At 41.1% G+C, this 24,714-nt stretch overlaps 1 protein-coding gene across 1 annotated transcript in view; it reads right to left on the minus strand.

Moving 5' to 3' along the window:
* cerk (ceramide kinase) overlaps positions 1–24,113 on the minus strand; it is a 35,110-nt gene extending 10,997 nt beyond the window's left edge. The window contains exons 1-9 of the mRNA XM_033039756.1: positions 23,738–24,113; positions 15,415–15,546; positions 14,329–14,451; positions 11,052–11,177; positions 9,415–9,478; positions 8,259–8,404; positions 6,319–6,393; positions 4,495–4,647; positions 1,311–1,416 (exon numbers count right to left, since the gene is read on the minus strand). Of these exons, the coding sequence (XP_032895647.1) occupies positions 1,311–1,416; positions 4,495–4,647; positions 6,319–6,393; positions 8,259–8,404; positions 9,415–9,478; positions 11,052–11,177; positions 14,329–14,451; positions 15,415–15,546; positions 23,738–23,933 (1,121 nt within the window). The 5' untranslated portion in view covers positions 23,934–24,113. The remainder of the gene's footprint in view (positions 1–1,310; positions 1,417–4,494; positions 4,648–6,318; positions 6,394–8,258; positions 8,405–9,414; positions 9,479–11,051; positions 11,178–14,328; positions 14,452–15,414; positions 15,547–23,737) is intronic.
* Positions 24,114–24,714: the final 601 nt, after the last annotated feature.

The following is a 24,714-nucleotide window of genomic DNA, read 5'->3' on the forward strand; positions in this document are numbered from 1 at the left end:
AATAATCTTACTTGGATGACCTGAAATTAAAGCATATAATTAGTTAGCTACCTAATTGTAGCTAATTTCAGACTTCAATTACTAGATCTAAACATCTATCCATTTCTTAATAAATGATTAACATTTTTAAATAGCCTAAATGTCCAAATAATATTCACAAATAATTCACAATAAAACATGATTTTTAAATCTCATTTACATTAATTTATAGACCAAATGGAAGGAATTTAGTGTTCAATTGCTGTAAATAAATGCCCATTTAAATCAGCTTTCTAGTGAGATCCTGTGGAACGCGCTGGTTTAGAACGTTCACATTGCGGTAGATTTGTGCCCTCAAATGCCCAGAAAAATACTGCGGGATATAATAGGCCCAAAATGAGCTACTCGCAATATTAAACTTTGTATAAAGGGATCTTTAGAAGCCCTTTTTAATGTAAAAATATACAGCATACCTTCAGTTATTTGCTTTATGAGACCCTGCGGTTGCTGGCGGTCGCGGGTTTAGAGATTGATTTTTAAACTACTATAACTATTTTACGAGGCCTTTAAAACTAATAATAGCTTTTGCGACGGGGTCTTCCAGCGATTTTTCGTTAATAATTAACTAGGCTGAATATCTTCGATTTGAACAGCCTAGAGAAAATTGCGTTTTAAACCCGCCCCCCTCTAAACGGCGCCAAAATCGCGCACACCCGCAGCGACAGATTTTCCGCGACGCTTCAGGTAGGCTTTGCAACATACCTAAACTGTGTATAAAGAAATACACAGTTATTCTCACATTCAGTTCAGCTGCAGCGTCGTGACCTGAAACGTTGACTATATCACTACCTCCACTGATGCTGTCTGACCCATTGAGTTCCTTCCAGCACCTTGTTGTATGCTCCTTTCATAGATCCCATATCGCATGTAGAGGGCATCTACTGCTTTGACCTTCCAATAATTAAGTCACATATCAAATGTAAATATAATAACTGGCTAGTGTTGTTTGTTTGCATTTGATTGGGTCATTTTATACTATCACTGACTTTAGAAAAGCACGTGTTGTGGAGATGCAGATTTTACCTTTTTGTTGTTTGATAAAGTGATTATTTCAGAAAAGCCAATATTATGTTGTATTTTTAAGAATTAATAAATCAATTGTTTTTAATCCATTTTTATTATTTTCTCAACCAAAAACCTGACAGATTTGTTAGTTAACTGAAAGCAATTCATGAATGGAATTGGAGTAAAGAAAATAAAAATAAAAATGGGCAATATTCATGAACAGATCAGAAACAGATTAACAGAAAATGCAATACAAAACTGCTTACCCAGCTGTACATGGTCTCTGATCTCTTGGACTACTTAATGTATCAGTTGCTGGTAAATAGGAAATTGTTCCTTCATAGCACTGGTGAGTCAGAAACGCCTTAAAACCTATGTAGCAAAATAAGTTAAAGTTTTAGCTTAGATTTTAGGTCGATAGACTAGACTAAGTGGCAATATTCCACCACTCATCCATAGCCCCCAACTGCACAGGCGCGGCTGACGGGTTCCGGTTGCAATGCTCCTGATCCCCCCTCCTCCCCCCCCCATTCCGCCCCTTGCCATTTCCCCCCCTCCCTCTAGGCACTCACTTCACCCCCCCCCCTCAACACCCTCCCTCCCCCATCCACTCTTAGCAGCTCCCCGGCGGCGCAGCCATTCCCGCCCATTGGGTTCCCATTGTGACGTAGAACACGCAGGCATTACTGCGTAGGCACTGCTGATGGGCACGGCAAGTGGAAAAGGGATTTATTAAAGCTTAAAATGTGAATAACTTAAAATATAACAACAATTTAAACGTTAAAGATGAGATTTATTCAATCCATTCTTTCATGTTGCGTCTCTTGTGTTCTGCAGCTGGGGGAAGGGGACGACTTCAGGCGGGGGCGGTCGGGGGCCGGTGGGGGAGCGTCCTGCAGCCGGGGGAGGGGGACGGCTTCAGGCGGGGTCTGTTGGGGGCTTTCTGTAGGGCTAGTATGGTTGTTGTTGGCCGATTGGACTGCAGCTTGCGGGGGACGGCTTCAGGCAGGGACCAGCGGGGAGCGTCCTATAGCCGGGGGAGGCAGACGGCTTCAGGCGGGGGCCAGCGGGAGTGTCCTGTAGCCTAGGATGGGGACGGCTTCAGGCGGGTACCGTTCTGTATCCAGGGGAGGGGGATGGGTTCAGGCAGGAGCTGGCGGGAATGTTCTGTAGCCGGGGGAGGGGGAAGCTTCAGGCAGGGGCCATCGGGGAACGTTCTGTAGACGGGGGAGGGGAACACCTTCGGGTGGGGGCCGGCAGAGGGTCCTGCAGCTGGGGGAGGGGGACAGCTTCAGGCAGGGGCTGTCGAGGACCGGTGGGGGGGGGGAAGCGTCCTGCAGCCGGGGAAGGGCGATGGCTTCAGGCGGGGGCTGTTGGGGGAGAACATCCTGCAGCCGGAGGAGGGGGATGGCTTCAGGCGGGAGCTGTCGGGGGCCAGTAGAGGTGGGGGGCGCCCTGCAGCCGGGGGAGGGGGACGGCTTCAGACGGGGGCTGTCAGGGGCCGGTGGGGGAGCGGGGAGTGTCCAACAGCCGGGGGAGGAGGGCGGCTTCGGGCAGGGGCTGTCGGGTGCCGATTGTGGGAGGGAGAGCTTCATGCAGCCGGGGTAGGGGGACGGCTTCAGGCGGGGGCTGGTGGGAGCGTTCTGTAGCTGGGGAAGGGGGATGGCTTCAGGCAGGGGCCATCCTGCAGCCGGGGGACTGTGATGGTTTCAGGCGGGGAGCGTCCTGCAGTCTGGGGAGGGGGACGGCTTCAGATGGGGTTCGGTTGGGAGCATTCTGCAGCTGAGGACGGGGATGGCTTCAGGCAGGGGCTGGTGAAGGGGGGGGGAGGGGGATGGAAGCCTCCTGGAGTGGCCTACCGCTCTGGCGGGGTGGGTGTGTGGCGGGGCTGTGTGAGGTGGGAGGGTTATGGGGGGTGGATTTGTTGGTGGAGGGGCGGTGTGGGGGGGGGGGTTGTGGTGTGGGGTGTGTGGGCAGGAGGCATGTGGGGTGGAGGGGGTGTGTGTGGGAGGGGAAGGGGGGTGTGTGTGGGAGGGGGGTGGGGGATGTATGGGCGGGGGGGGTACGACCTCACTCAGCGGCTCTTGGCCCCGGCGGCACTCACCGGCTCCCGGCCCTGGCATCATTCCCCGGCTCCCGGTCGCACTCACTCACTCAATGGCTGTGGCCGCACTCACTCACTCACCGGCTGCACTCACAACCGGCTGCTGGTCGCACTCACTCACCAGCTGCTGGCTCGTCATGATAGCCGACGCAGCTCACTCTCCATACTCTGCTCCTTCAGCTTTATTCTCCTCGCAGCCGGTGATTGACAGCGGGTGCCAGAAGGGGAGGTTTTTACGACATTTAAACCTTCAAAACGTTTGTAATATTCCACCGATCTGAACCAAACTTGCAGCGCAGTAGAATGGCGAGAAAGGTGGCGAAAATTCGTAGAGCTATTGCATACTGTTTTTGCATAAATTTAAAAACAACGCAAACCGAAAGAGGACAAGATGAGAGTTTTAGTTAAGTATAGAAGATTTTGAATGAGGTCGATATAAATGCAGATAATAAATTCCACTTTGCTCCCTTGGCACTAGGTTTCTGGATCAACAGTAACCTATATTTGTTTAATGCCCTAAACACAGCAGAATTATTCAAGTTCGTTGAAGTGAATGATTGATATGGAAAAATGATCAAAATAAGAATTGGAGAATCACGTAGGTAGATTTAATATCAAAAGTAGGAGACATAAACAAATTGAATTTTTTTTTAAAGCGCAGTGTAGAGCTAACGCCCCATAATAACTGAACATACAGTCAAAATAGCTGAAAGACAGTTAAGATAATCAGTAATGTGCAAAAGGCAAGAGATGGAGAATGTAGAGTTAAGGGATTAAACAGGTTACAGAAATAAAGAATAAACAAGACCATGGAGCACTGTGTAAAGAAGGGTAATAATTTTGAAAATAATAATTTGACGCACTAGAACTAATGGCCTATGCTCCCTAGAGGAGCAAATGGCTTCAGAAGAAGACACTAGAACTAATGCGTCAGCAAGAGTAGATGACCAGGATTCCTGGAGAGCATTTGTGTAGAAACCTTGGATGGACTAGTTTATTATTGAATGTGAAAGATAAGTGACCACCCTGGAGGACTTACTGATAGTTAAATCCAGAGATTACAAAAAAAGGGTGCTTCAGCAGCAAGTGTACTGAGGCAAAAGCTGAGTAAAGTGATATGATCCAACCCGGACATTAACAAACGATAAAAATATTTAGCAGTCAGAGTGTATGTGACTGGAGACAGAAAACTAGACAAAAACTACCTTCAGTCAATTAATGAAATTGATGGTTGAACTTATTTTGATACTTATTCAAATACTTATTCAATGTTACAATTTTAAAAAACGGCCACTTAGCAAGAATAATACTTGTATACCAAAATGTAAATGATACATCAAGATTACCTGAGAAATCGTATCTTGATGGACCCATCCAACGGTTCTTTTCACTATCCAATAGTGTGTCGCCATAAAATCCATATCCTAATAAAGATACTGAATATTTCAAAAACCTATTTTTATGGTGAACTGAACTGACATCAATGGGTTGTGAATCACCTACAGAAAAAAACAAAATGCAACAATCATCGCAAATGTTAAAAATGCTCTCAACTTAATGTAGAACAGATTTATTGTTAAATGTTGATGTATTTATTAGTAATATGTATAATAAACCAGAAAATTGGTACCAAAAATTTAATTATTTTATAATCGATTAGAAAAATTAAAACAAAGGCTAAAGCAGGGATAAAACTAGAGATCTTCACCACAGAGCAAGAATCACACAATCAACTTAAAGGACATGTGATGGAGAGACTTCACTGCAAACAGGCCAGAATTGAAATCTAAATTTTCCAGTTCATAGGATATTCAAAAAGTATGGTATACCTGGAAACATACCATTGTTGAAAAGATAATTGTGGCTATAAAAGACAAGAGGGAATTTCAGTATAGTGATAAGGCCATGGCTTGAAGTAAGGAAAGAAGACACAAGAGACAAGGAATAGGGTGACAGGGTTGCTTAGAGACAGGAAATTTCAAGTAGACCCCACCCCGCCTAGTGGTGAGGCTTCACTGCTCCAGCAGATCGGGTTTGATCCTGATCTCGATTGCTGTCTGTGGAGCCTTAGAATCAATCATACAACATGAACACTGGCCTTTCAGTGCAACTTGCCCCATCTACACTAGTCCCACCTGCCTGTGTTTTGTCCATATCCCTCTAAACCTCTCCTGTCCGTGTACTTGTCTGAATGATTCTTAATATTTAGACAGGAGTTTTTAAAGTGCAGCTGTGACCTCAAGTTTCTGGTAGCTGCTCTACTTTCTTTCCAGAGATGTGATAGCAACTTAATGGCCCATTGTAAACTACTCCTTAGTGTTCAGAAACAGAAACACATTTAAAAAGGCAAGTTGATAGGCAATGGTACCATTCCCCCGCTACTTATTGTACTGTAGCGGGGATACAGTTAAATAAGTAATGAGGAAAAGGGGCCAATGTGATTGCTCTGTTGGGAGCTGGTTTGGACCCAATTGGTTGAAGAGTCTCCATCAGTGTCCTGATAAGAATGAAATACAGCTTAATCTGATGGCAGAACTTCAAAGTTTAACAACTGCTTGTATATTTTGACCTCCAGGTTTGAAGAAATAAATTACTAGCTATCCCATTTCCACAAAAAGATAGATATGCTGGACAACTGTTATTGATTTTAATTACTGGTGGAGTGCTATCTGGGGCAATTACCATTGGTTTGACTACTCACAAAATTATGCCATTCCATTTTTATAAATTAGTGTAGTATTAAATGCATTTAAAATAATCTAGACAATTTACACAGCATTCACTGACCAATGCAGCTCCTAAATGCAAGATTTTCAACGATTATTAGGCCAATGAAACTTTTAAAAATGTTAAACTATATTATTCTTAAATATTAATGCATAGATATATTGCTCCATCCAATTAATATATTTTAATTAATTAATAATTGCGGCAATATTTGATTTATGTGTTTATTGTCACCCTTAATAATATTTTAGAGAAGAGAGGAGAGATGCCCTCAAACTCGAGAGTAGAGACAATTAAAACAAATACACTCATGGCCCCAAGTAAGCCCTGGAAGTAAACGTCATATTCAGGGAAATGAATCATTAACAATGCTTTTCAAAAGCTGTTCCATGTTTTCTGTCTATTTGCATTTTCAGATTAAATCAAATAAATTAGACACCAACCCACAATGATGTGTAAGGCAGAAGTCACTGGATCATTTGCTCCAACTGTTGCATAGCATATGCAGTCTGTTGAACCTGAAAGACAATATTATTGGCTTTTTTTAAATGTTACTGTCAAGATTATGTTAGCACGAACAGTGCTTAACTAAGGATTTCTGTCAGAGTGAGAAGATGCTACTCTCCAACTTAAACCAGGAAGGTGAAGTCAGGAAAAAACCATGATAATAGTAGTATAATTTAGGTTAAAAAATATATAAATTTTTGAAATGTGATCAGCACAACTTCTTTGATCAGTATTGCTGACGGGTGGGTCAAATGGAACAAGAATCAGTGGAAGAACGCTTAGGTAGTAGTAGCCATTAGATCAAAATATTTTTATTAATAGTAGAGACCAGTAGTTTGAAGGGCGATGTGAAACTGAAGTGGATGACTTTTAAAGAAAAATATATGTTTTAAATAGTGACTTGGCATATTTCCACAAGGGCAATGGATAACAGAATTAAAGCCAGTGCTCCATGACAAAACAGGAAATTGAGAGGATAATGGATGTGGACGCATGATCAGGGGAATAATTCCCATGAGATCAAGGCTCAAGATTGCAAGCTTGGAGGAAAAATTTAAAGAAAAGCAGAACAAGCAGACCAAGAATATTAGAAGAAATTGAAACTTTATAGAAACAGGAATCTTTAATGGGCACGTAAATACAAGTGGGCAGTAAGGCCGATTAGAGAATTAGGAAAAGTGATCTATTCATAGGAGGAATTTTAAATGTCTTTAAGGCAGAAGATACTGTCAAAAGATTAGTAGAAGGATGGTAAACGGAATAAAACATAGGTTGAAAATTGATATGCAAGAAGAACAGCAACGGCCCGCTATGTTTTAATTAAACAGGTTACCGAGTTGAGATGATATTCATCTAAGCTGCCTGGAGTGGAAGGTGAATGAGTGTTTGCCATAATTATATAATCTTTTCTAGAATAGTTGCCAGGGGCATGGAAAATGGCAGCCATATTCAAAAAGTGTGAGAATACACTTGCAAGCATGTATAATCCCAATTCTGGGAAGGCTTTTAGAAACAATAATCAGAGAACTTAAAGTTTTAGCTAATAATAGACAGATAGACGAAGTCCATGACAAATCTATGTTTGACTAACCTGACTGAATTTTTGAAAGCATTATAGTTAAGGTTGATGAGAGAAATATAGTAACTGCTGTCTATATTCATTTTCAGAAGTGACTGATACACTTTGATAAATTCCCACTCAAAGGTTTATTAGCAAAATTGAGGCCTGTAGAATTAAAGGATTGGTAGCAGCATGAATAGTAAATTGCCTTAAAGGCAGAAAACAGGGTTGTGGCAAAAGATGTATAGAAAGTATTTACTGGAAAGATGGCCATACAGTACAACTGAAGGAAATGGGATGGTCCCATTGGAGCAAAGAAGGGCGAGGTAAAATTTGACAAAGACCCGGAGCAACAAACCCTGAGACTGCATGGGTTTTCTCCAAGTGCTCTGGTTTCCTCTTACATCCCCAGTGTGTAGGATAGAACTTGTGTATGGGCGATTGCTGGTTGGCGAGAACTAGGTGGGTCAAAGGGCCTTGTTTCCACACTGTATCTCTAAACTAATCAAAACATTACAATGCTCAAAATAGCATTTGGGCAAAATCCAAGAAAACCCACAGCAGAAAACATTGAATTTAGTCCAGAATGGGAAGAATTATATAATACAAACATAGTCCCTTATTTTCTAGCTTATGATTTGAATGAAAACGTATGGAGGCAAAATTTTTGTGTATAAATTTATCAAAAATGTTTTAACAGTTACTTTGCGGAAATAAATCAACTAATTTGTTGATGTACATTACGTATTCTGCAATATACTTTAAAATAATATTTTGACCTTTTATGCTGCCTTTTTAATAAAATATATTTCTCACCTGCTGGGATAATTCCAATCCTCAAATCACATGGACCGAGTTCAGCATCGGGATGATTTTGATTAATGCATGCATTATTTTGTATCCGACCTATCACACCGTGCATTACCTCACTGAACATCCCATCTCCACCAACAGAAACAATCCTGACAATAAGGTAAAATATCCATGAATACTTTCATCAAACATTGATCAATATTTCAAGCATAATTTAAAAAATATACCAAATCTAATTTTTCTCCAACGCTTATGAATTTGAAAAAAAACAATAATTAAATTTCCACCATAAATACTTTGATAACTTGACTAAATCTCACCCAAGTGGCAACTTTAATAATAGAATAGTGAGCCGGTAACAACATTGTGAAAGTAGACATTATGAGAGGGACAAGATATTATTTTCTAAACATTTGAAAAACATAATTTACATCAGATCTGAGTAATGCACAATACAACAGCAAATAAAAATAAATATCTTCCCATTTTATTTTTTGTCATCCTTTTCCTTACTCAATTGGTCATTGAAGGTTATTAATTTAACTTATGGGCTCAACAGACGTTTTAACCTAATTGAATATATGTTGTAACCCCCCTACCCCTCTCCCCCCCTTTCACCCCTCCCCACTCTTCCCCTTCTCTCCCCCCTCCCCCTCCCCAACCCCTCCCCTATCCACCCCCTTCCCTCCCCACCCCCTTCCCTCCCTACCCCCCCCTCCCCTGTGTGTGTGTGGGGTGGTTAGTGTGCGTGTGAAATTGCAGCCCCCCCCCCCCCGCAACCGCATGTTGGGGGAACAGACCCAACGGGTCTGCACTTGGTCTAGTAAATGTTAAAATTTGACCAGCCTAAGAATTTAGCCAGTCACAAAACAATATTTATTTTAGATTAAAATTAACACATTTAGTGGGCATGTATAATGAACAAATCAAAACAGCACCTACAAAAATAGTAATGTCAGCATATGCAGATGTCTACAATAAATCATTGCTTTTGAAAATTCTGGATTATTTAGCGGGAGGAAAACTGAAGCTTTTTGATTTTGCAACAGTTTAGAATAGTTCTTGAACATGAAATATAATTAAATTCGTATTTACCTTGATTAAAAAAAACTTAAAATCCTTAAATAATTGATTAAGTTGAATAAGGATAAATACTTACCCATCATATTTCTCCAGATCAGCTTCCAACAAATAATCCCAGGCATGATTAGCACGCTCAGTCACTGGATAAAAACAAAAGGCTGATGTGTCAAATTACAATAAATTGAACATTTTTGTTCCATTTTTTTCAATACAAGCTACTGACAAGTTGAAATGGAAGGATACAGGTCCATAATTCAAAGACATTGCTCCTAATGTTTAACCTGATCATGGAGAGAAGATAATTTGTGAAGGTGAGTTTGGCCTAGGGTCCTGGATAGAGAGATTGCAGCAAATAATCTGGGAAAATGTGTTTGGTATCCAACGATGACATCTATCTACCATTTTGTAAACAAGGATCCACAATAACTGGAGTATTCTCTCTGATTCACCTTTAATAGAGTTCTGGGGCTTATCAAATTGCTGCTTGGGGCCTTCAAATTGATCTTGGCAGTTCAATATAAATGAGGATAGAGGTCCAATATCAGATGCATCTCTGATCAATCACCTGGAGTCTCACTAGCGCTCAAGATCTGTTGCCAGGAATGAGACAGCTAATGGAATCAGTGCTTAATGGGGTCACATGATTCATATTTGATGTTATATTTTTCAATTATATGGAACTGGGAAAAAAGCCACATGTCTGAACTTTGGGCCAGTAAATTTAAACCATTTTTTTCTGGCAGGATTCATTAGTAATGCAACCTAAAACAAGGCAGAGCAACAAACCAGCAACTCTATCACTTGTTATGCAGAGGGAACAGTTTCCTTTCTCTTTGTGTAGCATCTGCCCATATTTCAAAATTTGTTCAGAGTAACTAATTTATTGTGATAGGATATCTTCTGCAAACCATAAGCCTCAAGTACACGTAGTTACTCATGTTTCTCATACATTGGGATCTCTCGTGGTTACAGCTGACCTGTCTGTGTATTTGCAAACAACACCCAGAGTCCTCACTTTCTCAACAATTGTTATGAAACACAACTTGATTCAGAGCAACAGGTGACAAGCCTTGTCAAAGCGTATGTTTTAAAGAGCAACTTTTGAGAATAGGAAGATGGGTAGCAAGCAACAGACGGAGGAAACTTGCTGAATGCTGAAAGGTAGAATTAGAAGGTGACAGGCATTCTGAAAAGAGGGGTAAAAATCAGATGTGGAAGTGCAAGGCCATGGGCCACTAAGAGCAATTCACAGAAACCAATTAACCTACAATCCTGCACATCATTGGAATGTGGAAGGAAACCGGAGCACCCGGAGAAAATCCATGCGGTCACAGGAAGAACGCAGAAAACACCACCCAAGGTCAGAATCAAGTGAGGCGACAACTCTACTGTGGTGCCCCTGAGCCTCCCAAACCTTTCTGATCAGCCTACAATGAGTTCTTTATCATATGTCTTATGTAGACAACATCCACCGCCTATCCTCAATCGATCACCTTCATCATCTCCCAAAAACACTCAATCAAGTTAGTAAGACATGACCTGCCTCATACAAAGCTATGCTGACTGTCCCTCATGATCCCATTCTCTTCAGATCAGAATGAAGAGGTATTTTGTCATACTGGATAACATCTGATATTTCAGCCTGAAAGTAATCATTAACCTAGTTTGTCCACATATTACTGCAAAGTAGTACTTCGTGCAACAGTAACTTACCAATCACTTCAGTGGTAATGCAAGCTAATTGAAAGAGAGGGGCCACCTTTTCATCATATATTTGTTTTCCAAGTCGTTTCCCTCCAAAAGGATTTATGAATACAATCAAGTTCTTTGGTCGCATAGCTATAAAAAAAAAACCCATAACTTTGTGACTCTTTCAGTTAACTTTAAAAAGAATTAGAGCAAGCCAAAATATATCAAAAAATGTAAAACAGAAACATAGGTTATTGGGATTTCTTTGTTACAATCTTCAAGCTAGTGTCATTCTCTCACTCTTATCCAAATAGCTACAAAATATTCAACAACCAAAATAAATGTGGGTAAACTTCTGATTTAAAAAAAAAAAATTCATGACATTGTAGTTAACAGGTGACTCATGAATTGCAAGAAATATAACACAATGCCACTAATGAAATCTGAAGTATTATATAAACTGTTTCTGATTCAAAGACTGCAAAGTAATCATCCAGCAATTTGTTGACTCAGTAAAAGACAGAAACATGTACAGGAAGTCACCCATTTAGAAAGAGGTGTTCTGGTAAACATCTTGGCGTAGTCAGTCAATAAAATGCTGATAAGATTGCGCAGAACTGTCAGCATTTCCTGATAGCAATTGAGTTTTTGACCAAGAGGGCATTTATTTTTTTTAAACAAGCTTCTATCATTGGTTGGTGATATAATTGATTCTGAATAACTTAACGTCAGCAAAAACACAATGGAATAAGTAACATGAAGCTAACAAGTTATAATTTGGCTTTATTTGGACTTCATGGTACACCTAATAGTACATTTGGGGGGGTGGGGTATTTGATAAATTTCCATATGCTTCAGAACATATGCTTCAGAAGAGTTATATGAAGGAACATGAAGCTCTCAACCGACTCCACTTTATAGGTATGTTGCAAAGCCTACCTGAAGCGTCGTTGAAGATCTGCCGCTGAGGTTGTGCGAGATTTTGGCGCCGTTTAGAGGGGGCGGGTTTAAAACGCGATTTTCTCTAAGCTGTTCCAATCGAAAATGTTCAGCCTAGTTAATTATTAACGAAAAATCGCTGATAGACCCCGTCGCAAAAGCTATTATTAGGTTTAAAGGCCTTGAATAATAGTTATAGTAGTTTAAAAATCAATCTTTAAACCCGCGACCGTCAGCGACCGCAGGGTCTCATAAAGAAAATAGCAGAAGTTAGGTTGTATATTTTTACATTCAAAAGGGCTTCTAAAGATCCTTTTATACAAAGTTTAATATTGCGAGTAGCTCAATTTGGGCCCATTATATCGCGCAGTATTTTTCTCGGCATTTGAGGCACAAATCTACCGCAATGTGAACGTTCTAAACCAGCGCGTTCCACAGGGACCCACTGGAAAGCTGATTTAAATGGGCATTTATTTACAGCAATTGAACACTGAATTCCTTCCATTTGGCCTATAAATTAATGTAAATGAGATTTTAAAATCATGTTTTATTGTGAATTATTTGTGAATATTATTTGGACATTTAGGCTATTTAAAAATGTTAATCATTTATTAAGAAATGGATAGATGTTTAGATCTAGTAATTGAAGTCTGAAATTAGCTACAATTAGGTAACTAACTAATTATATGCTTTAATTTCAGGTCATCCAAGTAAGATTATTTTATATTTGTTTCAGAATGCTTCAATCTATGATAACTGAAAATTTCATTCAGTTCTCTTAATTTTTAACAAAGTTATGGGCTTTTGACTGTTCACGATCACAACTTTTTTGTTATGTCCATAGAAAATCAATAGGGAACAAGATGCTCATTTCCGAGTATGAAAATGGCCATAACTTTTTAAATACTTGAGATATGAAAGTGAATTAGATGTCAAATTAAACTTATTTTTATGCTTTATCTGATGGGATAAATTACAGACTTGATTTTTAAAATCTCAAAATTTTGTAACATTGCTACACTTTATCAACTACCTCACTTTCAAAAGTCAATGACAACACTTTCGTTTTATTGACATTGAGGGCGAGGTTGTGGTCTCAACTCTGAGCTACTAAGCTCTCCATCTCCTTCCTGTAGATGTTCCTTGTCAGCTCGCAATGGTGATATCATCTGAAAACATGTACCAGTAAAGGCAGAATTTGGCTGCATATTAAGAGTGTAAAGAATATTGTAAGGGGCTGAGAATGCGAGGCAAAATTTTAGAGAATCATTAAAGAGGATGTCTTGCCACCTATTCTACTGAAGGGTCAGGAAGTTGAGGATCCAGGTGTAGAATGGAATACTGAATCCTAGTTTCTGTTTGTAGGAAGGGCGTAGAAGCACCGCCAATTGGCCAGATTTATCTGAATGCAGTCGGTGGATATCAGCTTTGGTGGTTGTGTAACAGTGGTCAAGGCCGTTTGGTTCTCTGCTGGGGTAGGCGATGCATCGGTGAAACGCTCCTGATGTAGGTCTGCTTGAAGGACAATCACTAAAAATATTACATGTGCTGATATTACATGTGTAATGACAATAGATCTAGTATTGAAATACATTGGCAGGAACCTCTGGATTCCTCTGGTGCAGAGTAAACTCAGTTGCTGTTATAATAACCTGCTCCTCTATAGGGTGCACTATTAAATTCCTGCTGGTGTGAAATCTTACTGAAAATTGAATAGCGGAGCAGGCTCATGGGACTGAATTGCCTCCAGCTACTTTTTGTTTCTTAAATTTGATGGACTAATGTAACCAATGTTTTACTTGCTATTCACACTATGAAACTCAGTGTTAATTAGCTCTGTACTTCTGTGTATCTTAAAAATGACTCATGTGCCTCAAGTAAACCCTCCACTGAACATCTGTGAGAAAACAAGTTGCAGGGGTACAGGGAAAGTATGGAGTGTAAATGGGACCATTGTGATTGCTCCACCGGATCTGGCAAGCAGTCATGATCTGAATTGTATCATATGCATAATTGAAGTTGCAAGAAGATACTTCAGCTTCCACCTTGGTTTCATTTGAGTGCTCTCGTCTTTATTTAGATCAATTCAAAATAAATTTAAAAATCAGTTAGAAATGAGAACTTCATTTTCTGATTTGCAGGCTCCAAAATACTTCAAACAACAGAATTAAATTAATTCCAGAAAATGGCAAACCCACATCACAAAGCTGGCTACGTGTGCACTTTTAGATCACAATTAAGTGTTGTTAAGCATAAAATTCAAGCAAGTATGTTTACAGTGGAAATAGTGGTACCTCAGATTTAGGTAGCTTGAGTAAGCATACATTAATTTTATTGTTATTCTACAGAAACATAACAGTACCTTGCAAATCCAACTGTTCCTCAAGAGCTTGTACCCATTGGTTACAGAGTTGTTGATCACTGCAGCAAAAGGTTACTTCCCTGCACCACCAGTGGTGCTCTTTTGATCTCTGCACATGATATACTAAAATATGATGAAAGAAAGGTTATGACCTCACCTGTACACGATTCAACATGTTAAAGATCATTTTGTACAATTACTTCTGTGGCTGGATAAATATTTCAAATGACTGAGTGAATTCAAAGCAGATTGTTGCATTTCAATATTTAAAGATAAACCTTACAATGAAAGTAAAATAAAATAAATTCATACTTCTGCACAAAATAAATATGAAGCAATACAACTTGTGATGTAAATATTTATAATGCGGCAGATAATTTACTGAAGCTCTACCATCCTTGGCAGAAAACCTAAACTCCAGGAATTGTTGATCTGGCCCTGGTATCTCTGGACAAACCTGGTGCAAGTACCACAAAATCAATGGGAAGAAGCAGTTGTTCGGAGAGCGGCAAGTAGACACGTTAATTTTTATTTAGTTAGATTGAGTGTATTTAATTGTTTATGTACGAGTGAATGCTACTGGTGGAAGAATTACAGATTTGGGTCCACATTTGAATGCCAAGTGCAATGCTGTACTGAGGCATAACAAATTCCAGAAGCCAGCAGTTTTATTCAACTCTGCTGACTCTACATTAACTGAAGGTGCTTATGTCCTAACTCACAGCAACACCAATATATTTTCATTCCACAAGCACTAAAATATCCAACATCTGTTTCAATGGGTTCGAAAGTAAAAGTTGATGCAGTGTTTAAGGGATGCATGCCTGATGCTTTATACAATAAGTTTTATATCTAAAACTGCTTGCACATTATGTGTCAGTGTCATAAATGCAAGTTACAAAAATTTAAGAACGTTAAGTTTGATGCAGATGCAAATTGACAAATTAGGGACCCACACATTCGGAAAAAAAAAAAAATTATAGGAGAAGATAAATCATGCAAAAGTGAAACAATATCAGGGAAATTCAGGACAATGGGACAAGCGAAACTAGATAAAGGCATTGAGTGAAATAAGAACAGTTATACCTGTGAATGTATGCAAAATTGATTCGGAGGAAACAGAAGGCATTTTCTGCCATCTTCTGCATTCTTTATTTATCTCATCCACGTCAGGTTCACGAACAGCAATAATTTCAGCGACAGACACACAATGTTTCTCTGCATGAAAATGAGTGAATAGATTTTGTTAAAATCCCTTTTCAACCAATAACACAATATGATCACAAGTGTGTATTAATTGTAATATATTTTGCGTAAATCAGTATGGCCAAAAATCCAAATGGCAAAAAGAGTTTGATTACAGATGCTCCATGCACAAATGTACATTTAATCAGATATTTAATTATTTAAAGATAAACAAAAGCTGTCTCTAACTACTATAAGGTGGGGCTAAACCAACAATTCCACCTAGGGATGGGTTTTAACAGCCAAATTGCAGATTAGTGTAGCACATTCTATTAATGCACATGTGAAGCAGTAGCAAAACAAGGATTCAAATGAAAAGCAGAAAATCTCTACTGTATCCTCAATGTGGTGAGGCTGCATTTGGAGTGTTGTTATCGGTTTTAGTCGCCCTGCGTTAAGGAGAAATTAAGCTGGAAAGACTGCAGAGGTTTATGAGGAGGTTACCAGGAACTGAGCTAGAGGAAGAGGTTGAATAGGCGAGGACTTTATACCTTGGGGCGTAGAAGGCTGAGAGATGATCTATGGAGGTGTTTAAGTAGACAGGGTGAATGCACAGAATCAAGGTTTAAGGTGAGAGGCGCAAGATTTAATAGCAACCTGAGGGGATACTTTTCACTTAGAGGGTGGTAGTTGGAATGAGGTGCCAGAGAGGGTAGTTGAGGCAGGAACTATATCATTTAAAAACACTTGGACAGATACATGGATAGGAAAGGTTTAGAGGGATACTAGACTAAGTGGGACCTGTTCACACGGGAGGGCTGGTCCCCCATTGCAATATTCCACCTCTCCACCAATTCCAAAATTGGTGGCCAGTGGGGCGGCTTTCTGGAGTGCTAGCATGGGTGTTGTGGGCCGAAGGGACTGGTTTCCAAAGGGCTAGTATAGTCATTGCGGGACGAATGGATTCTTGGCTGGCAGCTCAGTCACTCAGGCCTTGTGGGTTGGCAGCTCAGTCACTCAGGCCTGGTAGGCTGGCAGCTCAGAAACTGCCAGAAATTCTGCCCAAAACAGATGAGAGGCTCTGTGAGAGAAAAGGGGGAGAGGGTAGAGAATCAATTTTAGACATTTTTCATCTATTTCTGCAGAACACAGCAATGAAGGAGTGAAGTCTATCCTGGCCTGGATCTCACAGGGAGCCAATGAAGGGAGGGAGAAAAATACTGGGGTGAGGTTTAATACTTGCAGGGCGAATACTTACTGATGGGCCGAAAGACCTCCTCCTGGGCTAGTACAGGCCTGATGGGCTGAAGGGACTATTAAAAAACAATCTGAGTGAAATCTCAGTGAAAGGCACTTTTTCTAGACTTTTCCTGGCATGGGCCAAAATGTTTTTCCTGGGCTAATATGGGCATTTTGCGGGAAAGGGACTGGTTTCTCGGCTAATAGGGGCTTTGTGAGCCGAAATGAGTGGTTTCAGGCAGACCAAACAACTCATTTCATTTCATTTCCATTGCCATTTCAGTTCCAAGCACAGGGCAGGCCAAACAACTCATCTCATTTCCATTTCATTTCATTTCCATTGCCATTTCAGTTTCAAGCACAGGGCAGGCCAAATTCTTTTCATTATGGGCTAACAAACAATTTATTGCAAGTACATTGCAGACTCACAGTTCAGTAGACTCACAGTTCAGTAGACTCACAGTTCAGTGGACTCACAGTTCACTTGACTCACAGCAGAATCAGAGTTGTGGCCTCTCCCTCGCTATCTTCCAGAGTGACTGACTCACGACCAGGCATCCGGGGTTTTATAGTCCTGCCCCCCCCCCCCCCCCTGGAAGGGGCGTCATCATGGTGATTGACGGGCGAGAGGACCAATCAGCTGATCTCAAGATTTTTTTAAACACTCATAACTTTTTTATATTTCACCGATCGGAAAAATCCTCAGGGCATGCCTCAGCGGGGGAGGACTGTGAGTAAGATAGCCAAAAATCATAGCGATATATGATAGCATTTTTTCTAAAATCAATATACAGGGCAGACTGGAAGTGGTCAAGTTGAGCCTGTTAGTTATATAGATGGGCATTTTGGTCAGCATGGACAAGTTGGGCCAAAAAGCCTGTTTGTGCTGAGATTCTTTCCAAAACTATACATCCAGCAAGATATGGAAAAAAAAACCTCCTAGATTTCCACATCCCAACAAATCCTTGACCTCAACATTTTCATTTCTAAAAATTTACTTGTAATCCGCTCCATCTGTTGTTAACTACTTTGTACAGGCTCTCTCACATCAGCCATCAATTGACATTTTCCAAAATTGAATCTTCAATCGCATTAGTTTAGTTTCAGAGAATGTCCTAGATTAACCTTTATGATCACCACAGGATCACAGTGAAATTCAGATAATTATTTAGAAATCCTGATGGTTTAATATCTAGCGCACCACACAATGTGCTCACCGCCCACTCACCAGCCCCAGTTCCTGTACTCCCTTCCCAAGTACATTATAATGTTGTGTAACATCAAAAGAAAGTAAACTATCTGTGTGTTAGGTTATTAATATAAATAACACCCAACAGACATAAGAATCTGCCAGAACAACACCAAAAACCCCAAACTGCCAGATTATAGTGTTAAATATATGTCACATGCTATATTTAAGGCTGCGGCTTAAAAAAGAGTTTCTTGCATCTTCTGTAGTATTCTGATGTCAGGAACCAATTTCCTTACTATCCTCAAAGCTTCAAGGGATTCAATGTCACCTTGTAGCTACAGAATAGGCATAATCATGATACAATTTTGTTTGCCATGAATGTTAAAGACCTGGTTTGACCTATGTAAATAACTAACCTAACATGAGGAAATGGAGGAGAAAAAAAGTTAGATGGGCAGATGTGAGGTCCGCCCATCTTTATGAATAACGACAACAAAATTAAACTTGTGTATTAACCTCTCCTGGGCAAAGAGTTTGAAAGCAGCTGCTTTCCAGACTCAACAAGGGAGAACATTCTAATTGCTATGGGTAACGAGAGGTTGATACTGCAGATGTCTTCTGTTCCTCAACCTGGGGAGAAGGGGAGACTCTTTCTGACAAAATAAATTGCTACCTTGTTTAACTGAACGGCAACTAGCATTGTTTTAGTTTAGTTTAGTTTAAAGATACAGCATGAAAACCGGCCCTTTGGCTCAATCGAGTCCACGCCGACCATTGATCGGCTGCTCACAATAATTCTGTTATCCCACTTTCACATTCGTCCCCCATACACTAGGGGCAATTTAGGGAGGCCAATTAACCTGTAAATTCATGCATCTTTGGGATGTGGGGGGGAACTGGAGGATCCAGAGTAATTCACAGGGATCTGCGTCACACTGCAACTCGACAGAGATGGTCCTAGAGGTCAGGGTCAAACCCAGGTCTCTCGCATTATGAGGCAGCAGTTCTACAAGCTGTGCCGTGGCGACACCTCATTGATAGAACAACTTTCTCCAAAAAATCTAAACAGTACTTAGTGGAACTACATCACATAAAATCTGACATCTCTGATGCATGCTGAAGAATCTGAGATGTTATTGGATAATTTCTTAATTGTGTTTACAAATTAATATGACTAGTTTGGACCAATAGAAAACAATGTACAAGTATTCCACATAATATCAGTCCATACTTGAAAGAGGTGGTGCAATTCCAAATTTAAGCAACTCAGAAATGGAAAAAAGCTTTAATTCCAAATTTTTAATGGGGAAAAAAAGCTTTATATGTACAGACTAGTCACCGAATGAGAAAATTAAAATCCAATGTCAATCAAAGCAGTTCCGTTTATGGTGCATTGCCCCAAATCCGATCACACCAGTCCCCATGTTTACTGTTTGTAGTCGTGCAGAACTCTCTAGCATTTTTACACTAAGCGAACATTACATCCAAATCTGACCAAAGGTCACAGAAGCAAAATGTTAACTCTGTACATGCTGTCTGGTGAGCATTTTCAACATGTTCTGTTTTTATTTCTAATTACCACCATTTACAATTATTTTGCTATAATTTTGTCCTCCTCCACATGAAAGTAACTAGAATATAATGACCATTGTTACTGAATGATTCTCATAATTAAATGAAACACATTGAATACACGAGTTGTGCAGCATGCTAAACTAAATAAACAACTTCTGAAAGCGCAAGTGAGAAAATATTTAAATCACTATGCCTTTGAAGGTAGACACAATTGTTTGACACACGTCGTCATTCAACTCATCTCCTCCATGCCAGTTCCTTCCAAACCAATCTATCCATTCCCATGACTTTTCTCCATCCATGCAGCCAGGTATTCTTTTTCTCCCTCAATGCCTATCCAAAGCTGAGACCGCTTCCACCACCCTTTCAATTTTTCAATGGGCAGCAAGAATTTCATTGTCCTATCTGGGACACATGACAATAAAACTCTCTTGACTCGGACTTAAGCAAGAAAGAGTTCTTGGGAAAAAAAGATCTACCTTAAATTTAGTTGCGTCTGGTTGGGTAACTATGGTAGGGTGAAGACTATTCCATGCTTCAATTGTGTGGGGGAACTCCATGGAGCAGCCAGCATTTCTGGATAGAAGAAATTGGGTGACGTTTCGGGTAGAGACTCTTCTTTAGACTCCCTCTGGTTTTAGTGTTTTTAGTTTAATTTAAAGATACAGCGTGGAAACGGGCCCTTCGGCCCACGCCGACCATCGATCACCCGCACACTAGTTCTATCCCACACATTAGCGATGCTAAGTCAAGAGTCAAGAGTGTTTTATTCTCTCACGTCCCAGTTAGGACAATGAAACCCTTACTTGCAGCAGCACATCAGTATATGTAAACATAGTACTCTGTAACAATGTTATAAACGAGAAAATAAAACAGTGTATATTTATATATGAATATATAACTATATAATATATATGTTTGTGTGTGTGTATAATATATATACCCACACACACACACATAATTTCCCTCCTGGGATTAATAAAGTTCTATCGTATAGTATTGTGTGTGTAGGAAGGAACTGCAGATGCTGGTTTAATCTGAAAATAGACACAAAAAGCTGGAGTAACTCAACAGGTCAGACAGAATCTCTGGACAAAAGGAAAATATTACGTTTTGGGTTGGGTCTGAAAAAGCCTTCACACCTTTGGAATGTGGAAGGAACCAAGAGCACCCGGAGAAAACCCATGAGATCAAAGGGAAAAGGAGGAAACCATACAGACAGCACCCATATTCAGGATCAATTCCAGGTCTCTGGCACTTTTAGGCAGTAACTTTATGGCCAATGTACTGCCCCATAGTCTTGAACTGAATTAAACTATACAGTAGCTGTCACATAGCGTCACTTAGAGATTTAAGACTGAAAATGGATAGCTTCTTTTTATTAATAACCAAAGTTATCAACTTATATTTTTTTATGTGTTGGAAAACAAAATATAGTGGCACAGCAGGTAGACTTGCTGCCTCACACGCCAGAGATCTGTGTTTGATCCTGTCCTCGGGCATTGTCTGTGTTGAATTTGCACATTCTCCCTGCAAGCGTGTGGGTTTCCTCCCACATCCCAAAGACGCATTGGGTTTGTAGGTTAACTTGTCTATGTTAAATTGCCCCTAACGTGTAGGGAGCGGGTGAGGAAAGTGGGATAACAGAACTTGTGTGAATGGGTGGTAGACAAAAAAGCTGGAGAAAATCAGCGGGTGAGGCAACATCTATGGAATGAAGGAATAGGCGACGTTTCGGGTCGGGACCTTTCTTCAGACTGATGTCCGAACATATGAGGTGCTGTTCCTCCAATTTGCAGTGGGCCTCACTCTGGCCACGGAGAAGGCCCAGGCCAGAAAGGTCGGATTCAGAATGGGAGGGGGAGTTGAAGTGCTGAGCCACCGGGAGATCAGGTTGGTTACTGCGAACTGAGTGGAGGTGTTGTGCGAAGCGATCGCCAAGCCTGCGCTTGGTCTCACCGAGGTTGATCATACGCTAAATAATCCAACCACATTTTTGTTTGGAAGTGGAAAGAAATAATAGAAATTGCATTCATTGCAACGTGTAGAAAGAGTTAAGATACTGTATTGTAATTTTGCTGCATGTCATTGTGGTATATATCATGCCTTGATTGGTGAATATGTTTAGTTTGTGACTTTATTTGAAGCAGAAATAATATGTGAATGCTTCATTAGCATAATTCTGACTGGTAACTATGGACTTCATCAGAGCACATTATCACACGCGTCATACAAGCCGTCTTAAATGACCACCTTAACTGCCATTTGGCAACCTATAAAGCTGCCTAGGTTGCCCGGCTGGAAACAGAGAAAAAAAGTTAAGTGAGTGTCAATGACAGGAATGCATAGGTTTAAAGATTTAAAGGATAGGGATTTTTTCTTCACCCAGAGTGTGTTAAAATGTAATGGAGATAGGCACAAAATCAACACTGAGGTAGCATGGAAGCCGTGACTGTGTTCTGGGAGATGATACTTAATATAGGCAGGGTAGATCAAGGCCAGCACATACATGGTGTGGAGCTGTGGCTGTATTGTGTAATATTAAATGTATGAATATTTTAAAAATAGATGAATATCATGCACAGAAATAATTTCACTTCCTCAAATCTTAATGCTGGACAATTTAAAAGGATGCAAAGTACCACTTTAAATGAGCTTTCTGAAAAAAACCTTGGAGATAAATCATGAAAGAATGTTTTTTTTAAACTATGTTATTGAACCTAATGGGGAGGGGGAGATAATAAATTAATATGCAAACCACACTTGCATGGACATCTGAACTTCCACATGGCTATAACCACAAAATGGAAAATACAGCCACTCCCATCCACCACGTAAAATACTGACTCTGTTCAGGCAGAAGGAATTCTTAATTGTTTTCTACTTCTATCTTACCCCAACTCTCTATTAGACAGACACTTGAGTGTATAATGTTGCATTTTAAATAAACTGCCAAGAAATCAAATCTGGGGCCTTGATTAACTATATGGCTAACCATGCCAAATTAATGAGAGTGGTTTCAATCTCAGATTAAAGTGACGTTGATACAAGTTAATCAAATATTTAAAAACTTTGCATTAAACCAACATTTAGATCAAAAGGTATACTAAAACCTAGTTAAAAATATGGCTTTCAATTCACAACACGATTCTACAAATATGTCAAACCCCCTTTATACTGACGTAAAACATATAGATTGATTGGCTACTATCATGACCAAAGCATATAATCTACTAATTAGATCCAATACATTTTCATCCCTTGGTTCTAAAGGTTTGCAACACTTCTTCACAATTTAGGAGACCGACAGTGTTGGGTACATACAGCAGGTCAAGGGATCAAAAAAAGTTAGTTCCGATGGAAAACATAAATAATTACAAATGACAACAATGTGTGATCAACTATGTAAAAAAAAAGTATGAAAAGCCAAACAGAAAGGAAATAGTAAAGAACATTTTTGATATAATCCAAGCATTTTCTAGTGTTTTTTTTGGTTAATTTCATGCAATTACAAGTGGGAAATCCGAATATTCAGTCTGAAGGATTCCGATCCGAAACGTCACCCTGAAGAGTCCAGACACGAAGCGTCACCTATTTCTTCGCTCCATAGATGCTGCCTCATCCGTTGAGTTTCTCCAGCATTTTTGTCTAAACTGTTACTCCAGCATTTTGTGTCTATCTTCAGCTTTATTCGATATGTCTAAGCAAAGTACATCTTTCGAACACAAAATGTAATTTAAATGCACCGAGGAAATAAAAGTAATTTCAAGGGCGTTTTGAGAATCATTTAGAGAATGCTAAAGCCAAGGCAAAAGGTGCAACGAAAGCAGACCAAGAAGGAAGTTAGAGAGTACTCAAGTTCACGGACTAAAGTCCATCCTACTTTTACAGCCCGCTTTCAACACCAACACTCTCGGGTATCTCCATTCGTTAGAAACACTTTAATCGCCTTTTTTTTGTCGATGTTTTGCAACCCGATCCAACTTTCAGCTGTCGCCTCTCCCTCCCTCTCCCCAACATCTTTTGTGCACCAATTGATAAAATAAAACACGGGTTTATTCGGGGGGAAATAAACAAGTGCCCAACTTTAACTATCCTATCCCCCAGCCGACCCTCAGATGTGCAGCAGCTGCTCGTTTTCCTGGCCGTCCCGGCAACCGAGAGACACTGACACCTGCGCCTGGCCCGAAGTGGCAGCGGCGGCGGCGGCGGACTCACCTCCACCCGTCGCCGGGAGTTTCCTCGGCTGCAGCGAGCGCCAGCAGAGCCCGGTCTTGGTTAAGGTGACTTGGAATGGCCGGTTGTTGACCAACAAGTGCGAGAGCAACAGCGCCGGGCGCTCATCCATGGCTCGCCGGCAACGACGATCGTCGCAGCTTTGTGGCCGACGGGACGGAGTGAGTGAGTGGGGCATAAACAGGGACACCGGTCAAGAGGCGATCATGGCGCGGCCGGGTGCGCCATCAGCCCCGTTGCCCCCAGCCTGCTCCTCCTTCCACCAGTTCCTCACCCCGACCGTCCTCTTTGGTCCTCACCGCCGCCCGGCTTGCGTCATCACGCAAAGGGGAGCGCGCCTCACCAACTGTCACCGGGGAGGGAAGAGGGGACGGGCCAGTGCCGGCGTCATGGCTGGGGGCGGGGCCAGTGCCGGCGTCATGGCTGGGGGCGGGGCCAGTGCCGGCGTCACGGCTGGGGTCGGGGCCCGAAAGCTGTCACCGCTGGCGGCGAGATTTGGGTCACCGTTGGGGGCGGAGCTCTCTGTTGTCACCGTTGGGGCGGGGCTTTATGCTGTCAGCGCTGTGGGCGAGGCATATCTGTCAACGAAGGTACACAAAATTGCTGAGGAAACTGATTGATTGATAGATGATCAGTCAGAAGAAGGGTTTCGGCCCGAAACGTCGCCTATTTCCTTCGCTCCATAGATGCTGCTGCACCCGCTGAGTTTCCCCAGCAATTTTATGTACCTTCGATATTCCAGCATCTGCAGTTCCCTTTTGAACACCATATCTGTCAACGATGCGGGCGGGGCTTGAGTTGCAGTCACCGATGAGGGCGTGGCTAGTGCCTGGCACCAGTGGGGGCGGGGCTCTGAGCTGTCACCAGTAGGGGCGGGGCTCTGTCCAACAGTGGGGGCGGGGCTAGGAAATGTCACCAGTGGGGGCGGGGCTAATGTGTGGCAACAGTGGGGGCGGGGC

Source organism: Amblyraja radiata, chromosome 21 (assembly GCF_010909765.2).
Source record: "Amblyraja radiata isolate CabotCenter1 chromosome 21, sAmbRad1.1.pri, whole genome shotgun sequence".
Taxonomy (NCBI): domain Eukaryota; kingdom Metazoa; phylum Chordata; class Chondrichthyes; order Rajiformes; family Rajidae; genus Amblyraja; species Amblyraja radiata.